At 37.3% G+C, this 20,710-nt stretch overlaps 1 protein-coding gene across 2 annotated transcripts in view; it reads right to left on the bottom strand.

Annotated features, from left to right (window-relative positions):
* LOC121300999 (ankyrin repeat and fibronectin type-III domain-containing protein 1-like) overlaps positions 1–20,710 on the bottom strand; it is a 271,767-nt gene that overhangs the window by 175,263 nt on the left and 75,794 nt on the right. For both annotated transcript variants that reach the window (XM_041230055.1, XM_041230056.1), the window contains one exon: positions 14,904–15,136. In XM_041230055.1, the coding sequence (XP_041085989.1) occupies positions 14,904–15,136 (233 nt within the window). The remainder of the gene's footprint in view (positions 1–14,903; positions 15,137–20,710) is intronic.

The raw sequence follows: 20,710 nt of genomic DNA, 5'->3' as shown, positions 1-20,710 counted from the left end.
TTGCTTTGCCTTCACCCTTCTGTCCAGTTCATCCCAAACCAGCTCGATGAGGTTTAAGTCTGGAGACTGTGCTGGCCATTCCATGATTTGAAGCCTACCGTCTTGTTCTTTTCTTCTAAGGTAGTTCTGACACAGCCTGGAGGTATGTTTTGGGTCATTATCTTGCTGTAGGATGAACCCCTGACCAACTAGGCGTATACCAGAGGGTATTGCATGGCGCTGCAAAATGCTGTGGTAGCCATTTTGGTTCAGGGTGCCACTCACTCTGTGCAAGTCGCTGACTCTGGATCCAGCAAAAGAGCCCCAGACCATCACGCTTCCTCCTCCATGTTTGACAGTTGGTGTCACACACCGAGGAACCATCCTTTCCTACTCAGCGGTGTACAAAAACCCTGCGTGATGAACCGAAGATTTCAAATTTTGATTCATCGGTCCAGTCTTCAGTAGTCCACTGGCGGTGCTTCATGGCCCAGGCAAGCCTCTTTTTCTTATTTTGCCATCTTAGCAATGGCTTTCTTACTGCCACTCGACCTGTCAAACCTGCAGCTCGAAGTCTTCTCTTCACAGTTGAAACTGAAACTTGCTTACTTCAACCAGTGTTAAGCTGTGCTTGAAGCTGTTGTCCTGTGAGCCGCCTATCACGCAAGCTGTTGACTCTCAGAAACTTGTCTTCTGATTCTGTTGTGGCTTTGGGTCTGCCAGACCTCTTCCTGTCAGAGTTTCCTCCAGTTTCCAAGTGCCTTTTGATGGTGTAGGAAACTGTACTCACTGACACCTTGGCTTTCTTTGCAATTTCTCTAAAGGAAAGACCTACACTTTTAAGGGTTATAATGGTCTGTCTGTCTTCCTTTGTTAATTGCCTTTTTCTCGCCATTATGATAGCAATGTACTACTTCCTGCAGTACAGTACTGTCCAAATAATGCTTAAGAGGGTGAAGTAACACAGTCTGTTCCAACACTGCTTTTATACAGACAGAGGGTTTGTAAGTAATCAACAAAAGTTGGGACACCTGTAGGAATTGTTAGCATCAACTTTCAAGGCTTAATTTACTTCCATTGCTGCAGAACAGCTGTAAGTTGTTAACCCATTACTTGTTCCCTGAAAAAGGCCTTTTTGTATAACTCTGAAATGTACATTATTTTCAGTTTTTGGTAACTTAAACGTTTTTTTAACCGCTGGCTGGTTACCGCTTACCTTTGTACCATTTTAGGTTATTCACTGGACTTGAACTGCTTAAATTTCAATAAAAACTGGAAAAATGGGTGTGTTCTAAAACTTTTGACCAGTAGTGTGTGTGTGTGTGTGTGTGTGTGTGTGTGTGTGTGTCTATATATATATATATATATATATATATATATATATATATATATATATATATATATATATATAGTGGTTTGCAGAAGTATTCACCCCCTACCAATAATCTCACATTTTGTTGAATTACAAATAATTTATGCAGTTTTTCAAACTAACTTTTTTTATTCAAAGCTGTAGTGTTTAAAATGAACACTGTTATATGTGAAGGAGGTTAAATGTCAGCAAAACAGAGAAAATGTACAAAATGAAATTTACTGGTTGCATAAGTATCCAGTCCTTTAAGCCAGTACTTGGTAGAAGCACCTTCTGCAGCAATTATTGCTATGAGTCTTTTTGGATATGTCTCTACTAGCTTTGAACAGTAGGATGGTGACATTTTTTCCCATTCTTCACGGGAAAATTGCTCCAGTTCTGATACATTTTTTGGGGATCATCAATGGACTGAAATCTTCAAGTCTCACCATAAATTTCCGATTGGATTCAAGTTAGGACTTTGACTAGGCCACTCAAGAATATTAATTCTATTCTTGTTCAACCACTCCAGTGTGGTTTTGGCTTTGTGCATCAGGTCATTGTCTTGGCTGACTCAAACAGGTTTTCCACCACAAGGATTCGCCTGTACCATCCATTCTCCCCTCTATCCTGACAAGCTTTCCAGTCCATGCTTAACAGAAGCATCCCCATAACACGATGCTGCCACCACGATGCTTGACAGTTGGGATGGTGTTGACTGTGATGTGAGGTAGTGGATTTGTGCCAGACATAATGCTTAGAATTTAAACCAAAAAGTTCAATTTTTGACTCGTATGACCACAAAACATTTTTCCATGTCTGCAGTATCATCTACATGCTTTTTCACAAACTACATATGTGCTTTAAGATGAGTAATGGCTTATTTCTTGCCACCTGTCCATAAAGGCCAGCTTTGTGTAGGGACCGGCTTATTGTTGATGTGTGAACACTGACTCCCATCTCAGAGACAGCACTTTGGTGATCTCGCAAAGTCATTGTTGGCCTCAGAGTGATATCCTGAACCAGTTTCCTGCTTACCCGGCTGCTCAGTTTGGGAGGGCGACCTGATCTGGGTAGTGTCTGGGTGGTATGATGCATCTTCCACTTCTTAATGATGGACTTCACTGTGCTGAGAGGGATAATCAGTGCTTTTGAAATTTTCTTGTACCCTTCTCCTGCTCTCTGCATCTCTACCACTTTATCCTTCCTTGGTCTTCATGGTTGCTTTCTTGGACCACCATGTGGGTTGCAGCTTGAAAGTCTTTATATACCTGAGAGAAATTATCTACAAGTTAAATCACTTTGAATACACACAGGCTGAAACCATTTCATTAATTTTGTGGCCTTTCAAACAAATCATTTGCACCTCAGCTGATTTAGGGCTGCAGTAACAAAGGGGTGAATACTTATGCAACTGAGATTAATCTGTTTTTCTTTGCAAATCTTACTTATTTATATTCTATATGCATTTTTTAACTTTATAAATGCGGAGTAGTTTGTGTAGATTCTACATGTAAAGTCTAATTTGAAAGCGTTGTGGAGTACGCCCAGGTGCCAACAAAATGTGAGAACTTTGCAGGGGGGGTGAATACTTCTGCAAACCACTGTATTTATAGTACATAGTACATGTGTCTGTGGCAGAGCAAAGCTCTGCCCTTTTTAAATTGGCAGGGATGGGGTTAATTTCCCCTACCTGCCTGGGTTTATTATGTTCAGGTGGCTGGGGTTGATTAGTTGATTAGGTGAATTAACGATCAATCAGCGCCCAGCCACCTGACATAAAAGGAGGCCTCTGCTTCTCATTTGAGAGAGGGAGCTGAGGAAGCAGGTTGGTGTTTGTGGTTTTTTGTATGTGTGAATCCAGTGAAGGCATTGCCCAGCCTGGAAACCTTAATTTTGCAAGTTTTGTTTTTGTATTGCTTTATTTGTGTTTAAATCCCTTTATTTTGCCCTTGTGCACGTTTATTTTGTGTTTATTTATAATAAAAGTATATTTGTTTGAACTGCAGTCTGTCTCTGGGCCTCTATCCACTCACCAGCCTGCCACAGTGTCACATTTTTTATTTTTCTATAGATCTGGTAAACCACTCATCCAATTGTGATTAACAGTAATAAAGTAATAGAAAATATAAAATTCTTGATTTGTCTGTCCGTACGTTTGTTTGTCATGTACATTTATCTTGAACACACTGTAAATCAGGCATTTTAATTTACTTTACCATTATACAAACACCTAATTTACTTAACTACATCTAGGTCTTGTTGGCCATTTCTTATTCTTTACTATTCTGTACATATATCACCATCATCAGCTTTCCCATCATACTAATTGGGAAAAAAAAGGATTAGAAAGGACTATAACATTTAGACCTTAAATTAGGCATCATATTTTGGTATACCATGCTAACATGCAATATCTAAAATATTATTTACCAATCCTTGCAAATGTAGTGGACTAAAGTTTATTTCCTCAATGAGAGTAGATCAGCTATTTCGCAGTATAAGCCAAAGTGTCTTTATACAGGAGTCAGCGCCATCTAGTGATGTACCATCAAGTTTGGTTTTCTGGCAATACAGATCTGCACTAGATAGTTCTGATGCTTACTACTAAAAAGACCATTTGGCTTATCTAGCCTACATTACATATGTCTGTGGATGTCAACCACAACTGAAGTGTAGCTCCTCAACTCCTAGTCAAAGCACTTAACAATAGGGTGACTACCCATCCTTAATTGAGCGGGACAGTCCTGAAATGTAAAGATCAAGTCCCGGTCTCGGGCTTAATGCCTCCGGGACGGCATCTGTCCCGAATTCCTCAGCAGAGTGCAATCTTACAGTTTAGCGCCACAGTCAAATCATAGCAAATCTGTTGATAGCACATCATACACCCGCCCCTGCCGCATTATTTTGCAACGCTTCAGACTTGTTCACTCACCAGTTAAAATGATAAAAAAAAGGCTGTATATAATACTTATATCCAGGTGCGCCCCCAGAAATCTTTCACGTGGTACACACAGCTGGACCACACCGTCATCCCATCTCATGCCGATAACGACTGCATCAACATGTTGTAAAGTGTTCTAATCAAGAGTGCTTCATTTCTGTTCTTTCCTTTCTAAAAATGAACAAACACAATATCATCGAAACAGAACAGCAAACCCTGCTGGGAAAACCATTACACCATCATATAGTGGTTTCCACTACGTAGTGGGAATTGGACACATTCCCGTTAGGATGTAATGGTGTAAAGGTTTCCCTTACACTTTTAATGGTCTGTGTAATGGTTCCCTTACAGATGTAATGGTCTGTATTGGGGTAATGGTTCTCCTTACAGGTGTAATGGTCTGTACTGGGGTAATGGTTCTCCTTACAGGTGTATTGGTCTCTATTGGGGTAATGGTTCTCCTTACAGGTGTATTGGTCTGTATTGGGGTAATGGTTCTCCTTACAGGTGTATTGGTCTGTATTGGGGTAATGGTTCTCCTTACAGGTGTAATGGTCTGTATTGGGGTAATGGTTCTCCTTACAGGTGTATTGGTCTGTATTGGGGTAATGGTTCTCCTTACAGGTGTATTGGTCTGTATTGGGGTAATGGTTCTCCTTACAGGTGTATTGGTCTGTATTGGGGTAATGGTTCTCCTTACAGGTGTAATGGTCTGTATTGGGGTAATGGTTCTCCTTACAGGTGTATTGGTCTGTATTGGGGTAATGGTTCTCCTTACAGGTGTATTGGTCTGTATTGGGGTAATGGTTCTCCTTACAGGTGTATTGGTCTGTATTGGGGTAATGGTTCTCCTTACAGGTGTATTGGTCTGTATTGGGGTAATGGTTCTCCTTACAGGTGTAATGGTCTGTATTGATATTGCAGTTTTTATTACCGATCCATATATCTGTACTCGTGAATTTGTTTTACAACTGAGGCACTTGTTTGACTATATGCATGTACAATAATTTCATAAAATATCTGTCGCATTTAAAATAGATCACAAACTTACCGAGCAAGTCCTGATAGCATAAACAAGTTAAACAATATCTTCTTCTTCAGTAGCATCTGTACATAAAGTTTAAATGAAACCTCTAAATATCATTTTATTACTTCTTTAACTTTGGTATCTTTCTCTATGTTACTTATCACCTGCGAGATTTATAGCTGTAAAAAGCAAACTTGAGTTTTCCTGACACGATATACACTTATTGTATTTAACCATCAATGTAATACTTTAAATACTATAGTCTACTGCGAGAAAAGATTACCCTTCACGAACACACTGACAGGAGACAACCCTCTTGTTGATTTAATTGCATTTATTTCAAACTCAATACAAATTGGTGATTATTTGACTTAATTTAAACATTATTAATCCAATACAGAAATGATGAAATAACTTTAAATATTATGTACCTGTAATTAAAAACTATAGAAATGTTGACATGGGTCCGTCCACAACATAAGAAAAGGGTAAGCGCACCCTTTCTTGTGCCTCACCCACAATTTTCCACAGCATGTACAGGATTTCTTTTCAACAGGTTGATGACATCACATATTTCCTCCTTCTTGCCGTGCAAGAGACAGTGTGTATTTAATTTTGAGGATGCATTATTCCAGAGCTTGAATAGCATGATACTAATGTCAGAAAATGTTTTAAACAAAACTGGATCTTGGACACTCTTGGATAATTTGTGTTTTGCGTTATGAATACATTTGCATTCTTGCTCCCACACTAGCTTCCATAAACTAATGTGAGAGCTGTGACCGAAGACCTACTAAATTTTTTGTAACTTCTTGTAATAGATGCTGTGTATACTGTAATCAAACTGGAATTCCAATCTAAGGACGCAGGTGCACTTTCATGGTTTCACACTTGTTTAAACATTCATTGTTTTGTTACATTAACCTTTAGAAAACAAAATAGTGCAAGGTTTGTAGTGATGTAGTGTTGAGTATGTAGTGCTGATCATCCTTAATAGCATATACATGTTGCAATGATAATATTGTAGGCTAAAACAAAAAAAGTCTTTAGTCGTGTTCTTATTAATACGTTTTAGCGACTAAAATAACCCTATGTCTATTTCTTAATATATATATATATACACACACACACACACACACATTTAATCCAGTTATAAGAAATGTGAGTCTTTTATAATCATTTCCGAATATGTCTTATATTGGGGTAGCACTGTAGATGTACTATAGATCCTAAGCACCTTGTAATGTTTATAAATATACCACTTAATTATCATAACAGTAAATTATCCACACACCTGAGTAGTTAACCTTAGATTATTTTTTCTTAATTAGGGATGCACCGAATCCAAGTTTTTGGGATTCGGCCTAATACCGAATCCATCTCAAAAGATTTGGCCGAATAACGAATCGAATACTGAATCTACAATATCTGTCAAGAAAACTGAAGGAAACTGTGGAATGAAAAACAGACTGGCAGCTTCTAACAAGGGACGCACACAATCAATAGTTTTGAGCCTTTTACTTAATACTGTAGTATTTTTATTACCAAATGGAAATATATCCCTGAATAAGATTTCAGTTTGAAACTTAAACAATTTACCGCTAGCCCCATCCCCTCACAACAGAAACATCAAACTACAGAACCGTTTACTTTACCTTTACTAGAAAGGAGAGCTGCATCTTTGCCATAACCCACTATTTTCTTTAATGACGTTTCAACGCTTGTCACCTCATCTGAAAGGTATGAGGAAAAAATTGAGTTGAGAGCTGCGACAGAGTTAATCAAACGTGTTCTTGTTGTTAAATATAACAGTTACGTTCAATACTGGATTCGTGTCTCTTATTTAAAGAACTGCACACATTGGGGGCTTGTATTAAAAAGGATGTGCATCTGGGCGAATATAGGATTTGTATTCAGCGAATCCGAACCCTGCTCAAAAAGTAGGTATTCGGGCCGAATCCGAAACCGAATCCTGGATTCGGTACATCCCTGGTCTTATATGTCCTTTCTTAATTTATTTATTAATGTCTCTTACTTTTACTTTTTTCTGATAAGAAACGCCTGACTTGCCATACTTTTTTTCTGTATTTTCCCTGCAGTCTCCCCTTTGCTTAATTCTTTCCAACAGGCATTCTGTGGAATATCTTATAGCATATCTTTAGATGTCTGGCTAAAAGAGACCATATGATTATGCTGGAAATGACATGACCAGAATCACTCTGACTGCTCTGTTGGAATCAGTTTTTTAAATAGTAATATTACATCAATTCATTTTGATCCTTTTGTACAATAATGATTTAAAAAAGGCCATGAGAATAAAACAAAGCTTGACACTATAGAATCCATGTTTGTTTTTTTAAATTTCAAATATGCATGGTATATTATCACATGGTACAGTAAGTGTTATTTATGATTTACAGAGACTAGGGTGTGTGAACTATGCATCAGCTACAAAGTCACTTACAACAACATCTCACCCAAAAGACAGAGCACAAAGAGGTTAAATGACTGGCTTAGGGTGACACAGTGAGTGAGGCAGGATTTGAACTGAGAGACCTCCTGGTTATAAGCCCTTGTCTTTAACCACCAGACTACAAAGCCTCCTATATATAAACCTGACAATCATTTTTGTGTTGAAAACATGAATTGTTTGCAAATCTCGTATTTTTATCAACACACCTTTGATGGCATCAACTTTTCTGGTGTCAGTGAGATTTTATTGTTGAGTCTTTTTTTTGCATTATATTTTCCTCCTGTGACACTTCTGTCTTTCAGTCCAAGCGAGACCCCCAAACTGCAACAGCCAATGACTGGCAGAACTCTGAATTTCTATTTCCTGCTGTTTTATAACTGCCCACTTATCTTCATCCAGTGATACCCCTTTGCCTTTGTAAAACGTGAAAGAAAAAAAGTTGCAGCAATCAAAACTTTAAACAGTGAAAATATAAATAATAAGTTAGCAGAATACTAAAACATACATCAAAACATATACCAGATGAGTTTTTTTTTTTTTTTTTTTTTTTTTTTGTATGTTGCAGATGTGATGCTTGAGTGAGTTAATTTAGGAATATTCTTTTTTAAAATACCTTGTCACTGCCACATGGGTATTCTCCATTCCCCTGGTCTCATCTGTATGCATGTCATTTGCATACTGGTTTGTCCTGGTTGTGCAGTTTTTTTTTTGTTTTTTTTTTCAAATTGAAATATTTCATTGTTAGATCCTCATGGATCTTTAATGGAACCACATCCCTTTTGTCACTTTCTTCAATACTTTCCTCCTCATCAGTGTCTCTCTTTCTTTTTGCTTGGAAACCATCATTTCTTTTTTCTTTTATAATTTCTAGTAAACTTACTACAAGCTTCCCCTGTCTTCTTTTTTCTCTCTGTAAAAAAGTAAATATTGTTATAATATATTATTTGTTATAAAATGTTCAACATTATACATTAGTGTGTAGCTTTTTATTGTCAATCGTACGCCACTTAGACCTCTTTTACTAAATATCTTAGCTTCACTAAGTAGATAATTGTCTCTTGAAACATACCTATAAGAGTTTGAAGTTAAAATTGTCTAGCAGTGTCTCCCCCCAAAAAAACACTGCATAATGTTTTTAGGCATATAATAAACTGATAACATATAAACTACATCGTTGTAAATGAAACTAATACATATATAATAAATACCTGGATATTTACATTTATAAGCATAGATTATTATTGTGTTATTTCTTATTATAATATATAATATATATATAATATATATATATATATATATTATATATATATATATATTATATATATATATTATATATATTTTAACATAATATATATAACAAATTTAAATGTTGTACCTCACCTTTGGTAACTGTTGGTATGTGGACTTCAGTTGGCTGTGAAAAATGTTCTCGAACTCAGTTTGTCTCACGGAAATAAGAAGGCCCGTGGCGGCTCCAGGTTGAAGATGTGTATGTCACGTGCAACTGATAACTGAGGACTGACAGATTACAAGGGTAAGTAGATTTTATAAATTGTTTAAATGCACGTGTTATGGCAGCAAACTGTTCAGGTGAACACTGATACAATAATAAAATATATTTTGACAGACGGCTGATGCCTTTGAGGCAAAACGTAAAAAAGCAGGGGAGGACGAAACCAAAGCAGATGAACCATCGGTTCAGAAGTTGCAGTTGAGGGCAAAAATGATAGACAATAGGCCACAATAAGAATACAGTAGTACTGTTTAAAAAAAACTTTTCCGAAACGACCTTTACCGCCCATTCCGGGCTATAAATTGGTTTGTTAAAACCACCCAGAACACTTAGTTTACCCGCAGCTCGGTACAGGCAGATCACATCTAAGCGTCTGTTGCTAAGGCAACTGTCTATCTCATGCTGTCTGGCGGGTCTTGACAAAAACAGATTTGTTGCACAAAATGGGGAGTTGAAGGTTGGTTCGGACTGTTTTTTTTTTTCCCAGTAGTACTACAATATTCTTACCTATTTGTATTACATGCATCATTTTCGTCATATTTACACACACACACACACACACACACATATATATGAAAGACACATAAATTATTATTAGAAACAATACTTTAGGCTTATGCATTTTGTATTAAAATAATAAATAGTAGAATATATTCAGTTCGAATGACTGAAGTTTTGAAATTGGAAGTGACATGTTTCCTTGTTTTTCAACATTGTCCATGAGGAGCTGGCTCCAGAACGTGTGATTAATTAAGCTGTTTCATAAAATAAAGATAAACTGGTATGAAATACGGAATACTTTGTATTAAATGTATATGTTGGATACTATTTTGATTGATTAACAGGATTGACAAAAAATATTGTTGGTTCAAGCTTGAGAGCGGTATTCAGAGCCTTTTTGAATGTAAATAACCATCTAACTTTGATTTATGAATTACATTGTAAGAGTTATTTGTGGGCATTTCTAATGGTCTGAGTTAATAGGCAAAGCTATTCAGATAAATCAAATAAGGAAATGCATTAATAAATTATAAAACAGTTTGTTTAATATTATAGGCACCTTTTTTTAGCGGTTGCCTCTGATGATGGTTCCAGTTGGATTTGTAGCTGGACTGGGGTGTTTATGCCTCAACCTGTGTAGCTTCAAATTTTTCTTTTTACTGTGATTGGCTGCAAAGACAGCAGGGCTAGCCAGAGATTGGATAATGTTTTGCTGGTCAGGTTTTTATTGTGCACAGTTTCCTAGTAACTGAAAACATAGTATCCTGGGAGATGTAGTTGTTGGTGGAAGTTTTAGGGGAGGCAGACAAGCTGTGCAACAAAATTGCTATGCGCATTTGTATGCAATTATTAAAATTGATTGCGTATTTGGGATTTTTGAATGTGTAAAAATGGCAGGTACCCAGCTTACGACTGTAAGCGAGTCCACACCTATGAAGACGACATTTTGTACAATGTGTGTACGGCTGTCGCCGATAATGTATATATCTTGTTTCAGCACTCCACCCGCTTTTCGGGGGGAAACAATTAAAAAAAAAGTACAAAATAAATAAATAAATAAATAAAACATGTAAATACTGTATACCGCAGCATAAGAATTGGCAAACTGTCCCGTTTTTGCATTTTGAAAAGGTGGTCATCCTTTACAAAAAATTCATACTTCATTACGTTACAAAAAATTAAAAACTCAGTACAGTGCTCTGTCTTTACTTCCCTTTCCAACCTACACATAAAACAGCAAACACTGAAGCCAGTGAATTGGTGAAGGGCCCTCACACAGGAGGATATAGGACTCTTCTCAGTTTACTACCAACATGGCCTGTTACATGGTGAGTTATTGAATGGTGAAACATCGAGGGAGTAACTTTGTAAAAAGACAACACTCAATGAAATAGTTTCCTGGTTGGCTAATCCTTGGCTACCTCTTATTACCAAGATAAAGTAGGGCTAATCAGGGTCAGTGAAACTAACCATGGTCTTATAGAAATAGGACAAAAATGATAGAGAGGCTTACTGGTTCGCAGGTCTGTTGAGTTGACTACAGTCTAGTTTTCCCACACTGTACAAGCAGTTCCTATATTTCTTTATGCATTTTAGATGTTTATGCAAATCGTTCAAAAAGTGTTAACAACAATATCCATGCTTTTCTTTAAACTAAAAATGGTTAATAATAATTTAACACACAAAGCTGACTCTGTCTAGAAAAATCTTGTTGTGCGTACACTGGGTGACATTCCATTATCAATTTACTCCAGATACTTCATTGGAGTTAAACACATTCAAAAGAACAGCCTCATCAGCACAACAAACCAGGCTAATGTTCCCTGTGCTAGAAAGATCATTCATTGTAAAGTGCACTCATTTAAAACCAAAGTCATTATTTTGCCAAGTAAAACATCTTTAACTACATTGTTATTTAAAGCTCCCAGACTTTGGGTTGAATTCAATTAAGAATGGGCAATTCCAAGATTCGTATCGTTAGAGTAGATTTCACATAATTAAAAAAAGTATCAATTAACTAATAAATGATTTAATAAGGTATTTTGTATAGTTTATTAAGAATAAATATGCAGAGCTTGTGAGCAGCTTGTTACTGGGAACAAGATCATGGGAAAGATAATGGGTTTTGGTTCCAGCAATCCAAGCTGTAAAAGCAGGCTATCCTTGACTTAGCAGTGGGTTAATTATCCTTAAATGGGTGTCGTTTGTAACCAGCCAGTTGTCAGGGCAGCAATGTGATAAGGATTCCAGTACATTCGGCTCAGGAGGATTAACAAAGCACAGAAGATGGTTTCTGTGTCACAAGAAAGCAGGTATTCATAATGATCTCCAGTCTTGACAGCTGTAATAACTGTTCATTATAAACACTTTACTGCAGAAATAGATTGCATCTCAGGATTAATTGCTCACTCAGTGTCTAAAAGGAATACATGTTCTGAATATTTATATTCTAACCTGTTCATTATCATTTTACAGTATATTTCTATTGGCATCTTATTTATTGAAACTGTTGAACACTACTGAGTGTTTTATAGTTTTAGATTACATATGTACCCAGGTAATGAAACACTGCACAAATACCAAGCCTTGACAAATAAAAAGTTCTTACCCCAAAGCAGAGCCGTCACATACAATACAAAGTTATCCCCATCTATCTGGAGACCCAGCCAACGCTGTAAAGTGTATGAGGAAAAGAAGCTGAGGAGTCCCTCAAACTGAGATGAGGGGGTCGAACCCCATTCCAGAGAGCATCAAGGAGCTTCCCAATACCGTGGCTTGGCAATTACAGGTGCTGGATGGTTCTGTAAATCCAACTACAGTATTCCTAGCTTCTGAATTCCAATACCACCCCCCTGCATCTTCATGGAACTCTGATCGCATCAAAGTATTGTATGATATTTTCCATAATTCAATTGGGTTGAAAAAGAGGGCCACATCACTGCAGTCTGGAATTGTATTAGCAGTGGTCTAGAATTGCTAAGATGCATTGTTACGATTTGTAAATGAGTGGGGTACTGCCAATAGTTACCACAACCCCATTGGAAATGTACTGTATATCTAAATGGCTTCTCATCCTGCTTAATTAATTCAATGTCGAACATTCAGTGGACTAGAACAGGCAAGTAATGTTTTGATAATGTATCATGATACACAACCTCTAACACAACCTGAAGTGTACCAAATTCTTGAAAGAACAGCTACTCCATCCACCCCAATAGATGTGCCCGATTTTAATGCATCGTCAAGGGAGACGTGTGTCTTCTAAATTTCCAAAATAAAGTCCTGCACCTGCTGCTGTCCTATGTACCAGTTTTCTTGTTGCCAGGGTCTGCTTCAGTTTCATTCCCCCTTCGAACTCAGTAAAGCCTGCCATGCAATCAGGAAGACTTCAGCCCTGGCGTACTCAGAGATCTTTCATGCACTTGGGGCTTCCAACTGCCAATATTCAGATTAGGTACAGTAGCTGCCCACTGCTGTGTTCCACAGAACTGGGCTGGAATTCCTTGAAGTGCCGAGAACTGGAGTCTTTCAACCAAGCACACTGAGGCACTCACTCCCCTTCAATCAAACGATCTCTCATTATTGAAAAATCTGTTGATGCAGATCTCCCCCAAAATTTGTTGTTTGCCTGTTTGTGGTAGGTTTCTTCTCACTGTCCCTGCATCCAAAGACCAGAGGCAATGCTTCTTATGAATTATAATCCAGGAACTATATTATAGGGTGTGTTTCTATCGGAAAGTCCTTTGAGTAACTTGTGGCACTGTGATATAGGTGACAATAACCATTCAATGTGTACACTAGAAAATGCCAAAGTTTCTCTTACAAAACAGCCCACAGACACTTATAAATGCACACACTATTGAAAGAGGGATTACCATTCCATTATCAGCCATTGGCAGGCATTGGGTTTCAGCAATAAACACATGATAAGCGCTGAGACAGCAAAATCTTCTTAAAGTACAAATCTGTAAGCCTTTAAAAGCTTGGCATCAGCTTCTTCGAATATTGGTTACAGCAGCAATACTGCCAAAAACATCAGCTAGGGTGCATACCAATTCACTTTGAAAAGGAAGAGGGCAGTTTTTAGTGATACGAAATGCCCTGAAGGCATGCTCCCCCATCTCTACTCCATTCACCAAGTATCAGATTACCAATGCTGGACAACTGAGCCCTAATTACAATGCCCTGCTACTAATGAGGCAACGGGAGGAGGCTTGTGTTACAGTGTCCAGTGTCTCAATACAATAGAAACCTTTTAATTTTGAATTAGCTCCTTGCTAATGATCCCGTGTTAGCCTCCTGCTGCTATAGACTAAACAGAACAAAGAGCCAGAAAGAAGGCAGGTGAAAACTGAACCCACTAAGCTTGGCTGCAAGTACTTTCAGCCTTCTACGGCGATTATATATGAGAACAGAAGAAAAGTAAATGCATGTCCAGTTCTTAGTAGCTGAGTAAACAGCGTGATTGAATGTGGCTTTGTAACCCATTCCATTCTTTATAAAGAAATGTCTTATTCCTTCGATCCTAAGCCTGTCTCCACTTAGTTTCTATCTGGGTCCCCCGGTCCGGGTCTGTGCAGCACTAACAATATGGGGAATATCTTATACGGGCTCTTTTGATTGTCAAAGCCAAAAATATGGGGTAAATGTGGACCGCTAGATAGAATTTACTGAACAATCACACTGCAGTATATTTTACATAAAAGAAACAATACAATACAATAATAATAAGACTACATGCACACAGTTACGTGGAGCCATTACAAACAGACAACACCATCACTGCAATAGCATGACCTATTCCTGTTAAATGGATGTCAATGAAAATCAATAGGAACCAAGCTCCTACATAACTGTGTGATTGTGTCTACTCTTATCGTGAGGAAGTGGAAAATGAGCATGTGACCCGCCATAACAAACGCCATTTACACTGTGGCATGGTTAGTGTTTACTACATGCATGGGACCATTGGGATATCCTTCGCGCCATACCACTTTCTAGTCAAAACTTTGTCATTGATTTTGTTTTAGTATTTCCATATTCATATGAAAACCAAAATAAAATTGCAACACCCATAAACCAGCCAAAATCAGAAGGAAACCCCTCATTACTTACAAACTTCCTCTTGAGCTTTCCCTTGGCTATCTCTGCCTTGTTTCCAAGGGTTGGGGTCCCAAACTCCACCATGCCCAGGTTGTCATCCACAGAGATGCTCTTTCGCAGGTAGGCGTGTGAGCGGAAGTGAGAGAAGGGGGACTGGGAGCGTGGACGAGGCTCGGCATGGGTTCTCTGTACCATTGAATGCTCTTCATCATCATCTTCGTCATCCTCTAGTCTCCACACTTCTCCTAAGGACAGACAGACACAAAGACACTGCTTATGAAATACTCATTACGATCAGAACATAAATAAAGAACATAAGTACAAGAGATGGCCATTTGGCCCACCAGTGCTCGGCTGGTTTCTGGTGATCTCAAAACTTTGTGAAGTGATTCAACAGAACAACATGGCAAGGTAACCCATTCTACAGCCTCACCACTCTGTGACAAACTGTTTCCTGACCTCTGTTCTAAGTCTATTTCCACTGAATTTACAACTGTGTTCTCTGGTCCTGGTTTCTGTCCTGTACTTAGTATTGGTTAGGGATATTTTCAAGCAATTTTGGATAATGTGGTATCTAGATATATGTAAAAATCTGACATGCAGACAGTCTGCATCAAATCTAGACTATAATCAATTACTTGTGCTTAAGAATGTCCTCGGCAAGTACCATCCCAATTGTACAAGCGGCTCTCTAGCTACATGTTTAACTTGCTTGACATAAAAATCGGGCCGCTGCATCTCTATCTCCTGGAATATGCACCCCCAGCATAGGACAATAAGGGAAAATAGTGCTACCTCTGTGTCAGTATAATGCAAGACATTGTTTGTTTTTTGGTTGTTACAATTTTAAAATGACAGGAGAATCCAGAAAAAAATGTTTGTTTACAGGTTCACTGACACATTGCAACCGACACGCATATCTTTAGTAATTGACAAATAAAAAATAAAAAAACAGCGAATTACCAAAGGCCTGGATTCAATCAGGCACTTCATTTATGTAAAAACGCACTTCTTTTATGTAGTAATATTATACGGTAACACCAGTTTCCTAGCAACCTGAAGTCAAAGAAGGTCTCTCGTCGTTTGTGATTTCTGGGCAACAGCACAAAGAAAGTGGTTTCAGGCACAACGTTTCTTCAAGCTTCAAAGCTCACTCCTGTGAGTGTCTGCTAAGGTGGGCTGCAGATGACAGAGATTTCAGAATTGACAGAATTTTCAGAAAGCTGCATAGGCTTTTTGAGGTTGCCAAGCAACTCTTGTCACCACAGAACATTTAAAAGTAAAAATACAGAGCTCAGAAAAGTTAAAACCTAAATTAAAGCCCAACAGTCTGCTTTGAAACAAATGTTTTTGCTGTCTTTCAGACTATTTTTGACATAAAAAAACAAAAAATCTGTTTGCTTTCTTTGCTGTGTTATGGGTATAAGACTCCATCCAAGTAATTTAAGATGTTTGCATTATTAATTAAAACTCTTAATGTATGTGTTTGTTAGCAACCTCTAATCAAGTTGAGTGTATTTCTCTTTGCTGTGCCAGGTCTGTCATACAAAGTGTGCAGGACAAAACACACTCTTAACTTGACCAGAGGTAGCCACAAAAAACTTATAAAAATATAACTAAATTTAAAAAACAGATGAAAAGCTGATATTAATGTTTTTAACCTTCTTTAATAAAACATGTTGTGGTGTAAACATTTAGAATCCTTTGTCAATGGCATTCTGAGTGTGTGATCTACACTCTCAGCAAAATTATAAGTGCAGTTGCTGCTTATAATGTAAAATTCAATTTTGCTGCCTTTATTTGATAACTAGACTTCAAGTTTGTCTTAAGAGTATAGTCAACCAGAGTGCAAACTGTAGGAGACAGATATGGAGAGACAGAGATGGATTATTCTGTTTGAAATTACAATCATATCAAAGCGCTTATCCTATTTTATTTAAAATACTCTTATTTGTGCAATTATTTCCACTACCCTTCTTTCAGATTAATCTAAAAATTCATTCAGCCCTAAAAACTTAGATAATGGTTATTTATACATTCTTTTACAGAGAAAACAGGCTAACACTGGCTGCTTTGGCATTCGTTTTTGTAATGCAAATGTAAATATGTAGTTTCAAATTTAATTGCCTTAGTTTTCTTTGCTGATCTTTTTATCATGGTTCCAATCGCTCGAGTGGTTGTTATAGCAATGACTCAAATACAGTGGGGTTTCTTTGTATTTTTTAAGTGTGTATTCAGTAGGAGTTCTGGACCTGCTTTTAAGAATTAGTTTCTTGCCATAGACATATACTGTCATTATCTAAGTAAACACCAGCAACATCTTATCATAAATGTTGTTGCCCCCCACCCCCACCCCCGCTGACACTATTTTAACAGGTGTTTGTTTTCCAGATTTAACCAAAGAAAGTCCAGATTTAGCTAAATGCATAAATGTTAACAAAACTTGTGCTTTCAGATACAATTTATAAATGTTGAAAACGTGAATTTTTTAAATTTGGCGAGTCAACATTTAGATGACACGTTACATCCGGGTTTCTAACAAATAAATGAATTTAATCTTTTTTTACACTTGGTGAGTCATCAGCGTAGCTAACATTTCTAACAAATTAATCTGTGAAAAAGTATCGTTCCGCAACTAAATCTGAACAAAATTTTTTTTTTTTAAAAATTGGAGTTTTCACAAAATAAATATTTATTTTGCCAGCTAAATCTGAAGCTAAATGAGCTCCCGCCCATTGAAGCGTTTGATTTGGCAATGTGTGCTGCAGAGCCGCCCTTACGCTCCAACAGCCAATCCCTCCACTTCCCCGCCTCCTCTGCATACTACAATGGAAAAAAAATAGACATTTTTTTCTGGTTAAATGTAAGAAAAAATACACGATTTACACTAGATCCAGGAAAAATTATAAATACATGGGAGCTGCCACTTCAGTTCTGTTTACTGCAGATTCACTGATACGCGCCACTTCAAACATCATTTCTCCGGTTCTACAAGTCCTAGAGTGATTGTCAACAGCTCATTTGAAAGGTAGTAACTTCATCTAATTAGCTGTAATTTATGTATTTATAAAAAATATTCTATCCTTTTACGTTTTTACAGAACTACCTCTTTAGTCATAGCTGCGCCCCGCCCCCTTACTGACTCAGGGGGCACGCACACAGTGCGCACCATTGATCTAGGGCACAGCAGCGCATTGCCAGCAAAACTATAGGAAACCTGACCCAAAGTAGCAGATCACTAGATGGCTCTGGCTCTTATTTGTAATTACAATGCAGTAGATTTATCACATGGCAAAAAACAGAGATTGACAGCATAGAGTAGCAGAATTACCTGTATGCACACTGTGTATCCCAGGTACCTATTTGAGGAATCGATGTCCCACCCCTAATATATATACAGTATCTATCATGTATTTAAAAAAAATTCAGACTGGAAGTGGACTTTTAATGGTTTTCGAACTCACATAGGTGATTTATTTGCATTATGTATTATTATTTAGAATTAAGTATTGTGGCAAGGAAGGGGTTAATTCCCCAACCATAAAAACCTTGTGAGTTGAATGTGGCTGGAGCCTTAATGAGGTAATTGATTGATTGATGGGTAGTTAAGGCTCCAGCCACAGTATAAAAGGACCCACTCTGGGCTCACTAAGGGGTTGGTTGGAGAAGGAGAGAGACTCATAGAGACAAAGAGCCAATCAGACGATTACTACTAAGATTGTAAAGTGGTTACAAAGGTACTCGTTTGTTCATTTTGTACTTAGTTTTTGTGACCCTTTTGTTGTGTTTTTTGTAAAGTCTTTATTTAATAAATATATACGGCTGTGGTTGTTTCAACCCGTATCCCTGATTGTATGTGTGCTGCTTCCTGGATTCTGACGTCACCACCCATGCCACTCAAAGCCATCTTGATCACAGTATTGTTTATTGTTTGGGACCTGAAGCCCACAGTTTCAAGTCCCCAATACCACTGATGGTGGAGGTGATCCTTTTGGAATATAAAAACGGGACAATTGTAAATACATTGGCTGTTTGAACATTCTGCTCTTTTCTTGAAAAGTCTAATACACACTGTGTATCACAAAATGACACAAAGATCAAAAAAATGTCCAAAGCAGAAATGTATTTAGGAAAGCACATAGTTATTTTGTGCAACAACTAAAAGTATTTTTTTTCTCTCGTTTGCTTATTTTTTTCATATGGTTTACAAACTGCATAATTCTCACCTGTCAGACAAAAAATGCACAGATGAACCCCTAGCTGTATTTCCTATCATGTCGATGGCATCGCTGGCACAGCACTCTAGTGGTACAGGCACAAGTTTGGGTAGACCTTGTGGACCATGGCATAAAACATTACCATCTTTGCAAAAATGTAAACTTGGCAGCCTTAACTATAATAAGCAAATGCCCACATTAACTGTGTCCAGAGTAACTATTTCAGATGTCATAGTTAAAACCCATGAAAACAAATCATTAGGCAAAAAGCCATTACAGTTTTTAAATGGGGATTAAAAATGTAGGTTTTTTTTTTTTTTTTTAAGCAAGACATAAAAGAAATGCTGAAAACTGAAATGAGATTAAAAGGTCAGAGATTTTAAAAACAGAAGGATTTGCATATATCATAGAAAGCAACATGTCACATTATTATATATCCACGCACATATTATATAATATTTACTCAACTCCACTGATCCAAGCTTTAATTCGAACTGCAAGATGATGATAACATTGTTTGAAGGATGGAGATGGTCTGTGGCAAAACACAGCTCGGGGGGGGGGGGGGGGGCAAAGCTAATTCGCTCTTTTTAAGGTACTGTGCAAAGGCAGAGAAGCAACATCTTCCTTTTTTATGTTATCTTAAGTATATCGCTTGCATTTTCCCCCTGAATTGGCAATCACATTTAGCCAGCTGCTTTAGTTGGCTATTTTATTGTGTTCTAGAAACAAAAATGCTAACCCTGTTCCTTATTAAGATCTGGTACCTTTTCTTTATTTTTATTTATAAATTAACCCCTGTCAATGAATAATATTGTTATCATAACCATTTCACAACTTATTTTCACAAATATAACATAAAAGCACAATAGAAGTAGAAGGAATAGAAGAAGTGCCTGTAATTAAGTACTGTAGCACATTATAGCATACAATGCCATGTATATCTTTAAAGTCTTCTTATGTTTTGAATTATTACATTGAGTTGTGCAGTAGACTATACTGAAACTAATTCATGAATACTATTGTAATCAATGCAGAATGTATCTGTCAGATCACACCCCTAGTGGTTATTTTTATATTGGCATACAGAAATTCCACCTTGTTCAGTAAAATTTGCTTCGATGTGAGGGATGAAACAGTAATAAAAGATTAATAAATACACACAGTATGGGATTATAAACTGCTAAAGAAAACATGTTATGCAATGTGTATATAAAAGTATTAGTTGAAAGAAATATCACAGAAAGGATGTTGTTGTAAAAAAAATGTTTAAAACAATTTCAATGGTAAAAGTTGTGTCTGAAAATAACAAAACATAAATACCTACAACAAACCGTTCTATAGATCAGACAACAGACAGAACTTTCTGCATAGTAAAAATCATCATGTAGCCATAAAGTGATAGACGCTGACATTGAAAAAGATAAACCTACAGTATTTTCTTACACTGTCAAGTGGAACACGCATGGAAAGGTTCACAGGTTGAATGTCTGTACTGCCACAGTCTATTGCAGATACTGTAATCAGTATTGTGTGATCATTTCATTCATGCCAATATTTCCAACCAAGGTGGGGCCATTTGCCCATCAGTGCTCTTCCGGT

Source organism: Polyodon spathula, chromosome 26, assembly GCF_017654505.1.
Source record: "Polyodon spathula isolate WHYD16114869_AA chromosome 26, ASM1765450v1, whole genome shotgun sequence".
Classification (NCBI taxonomy): Eukaryota; Metazoa; Chordata; class Actinopteri; order Acipenseriformes; family Polyodontidae; genus Polyodon; species Polyodon spathula.
This window is presented reverse-complemented; position numbering and strand designations above follow the sequence as displayed.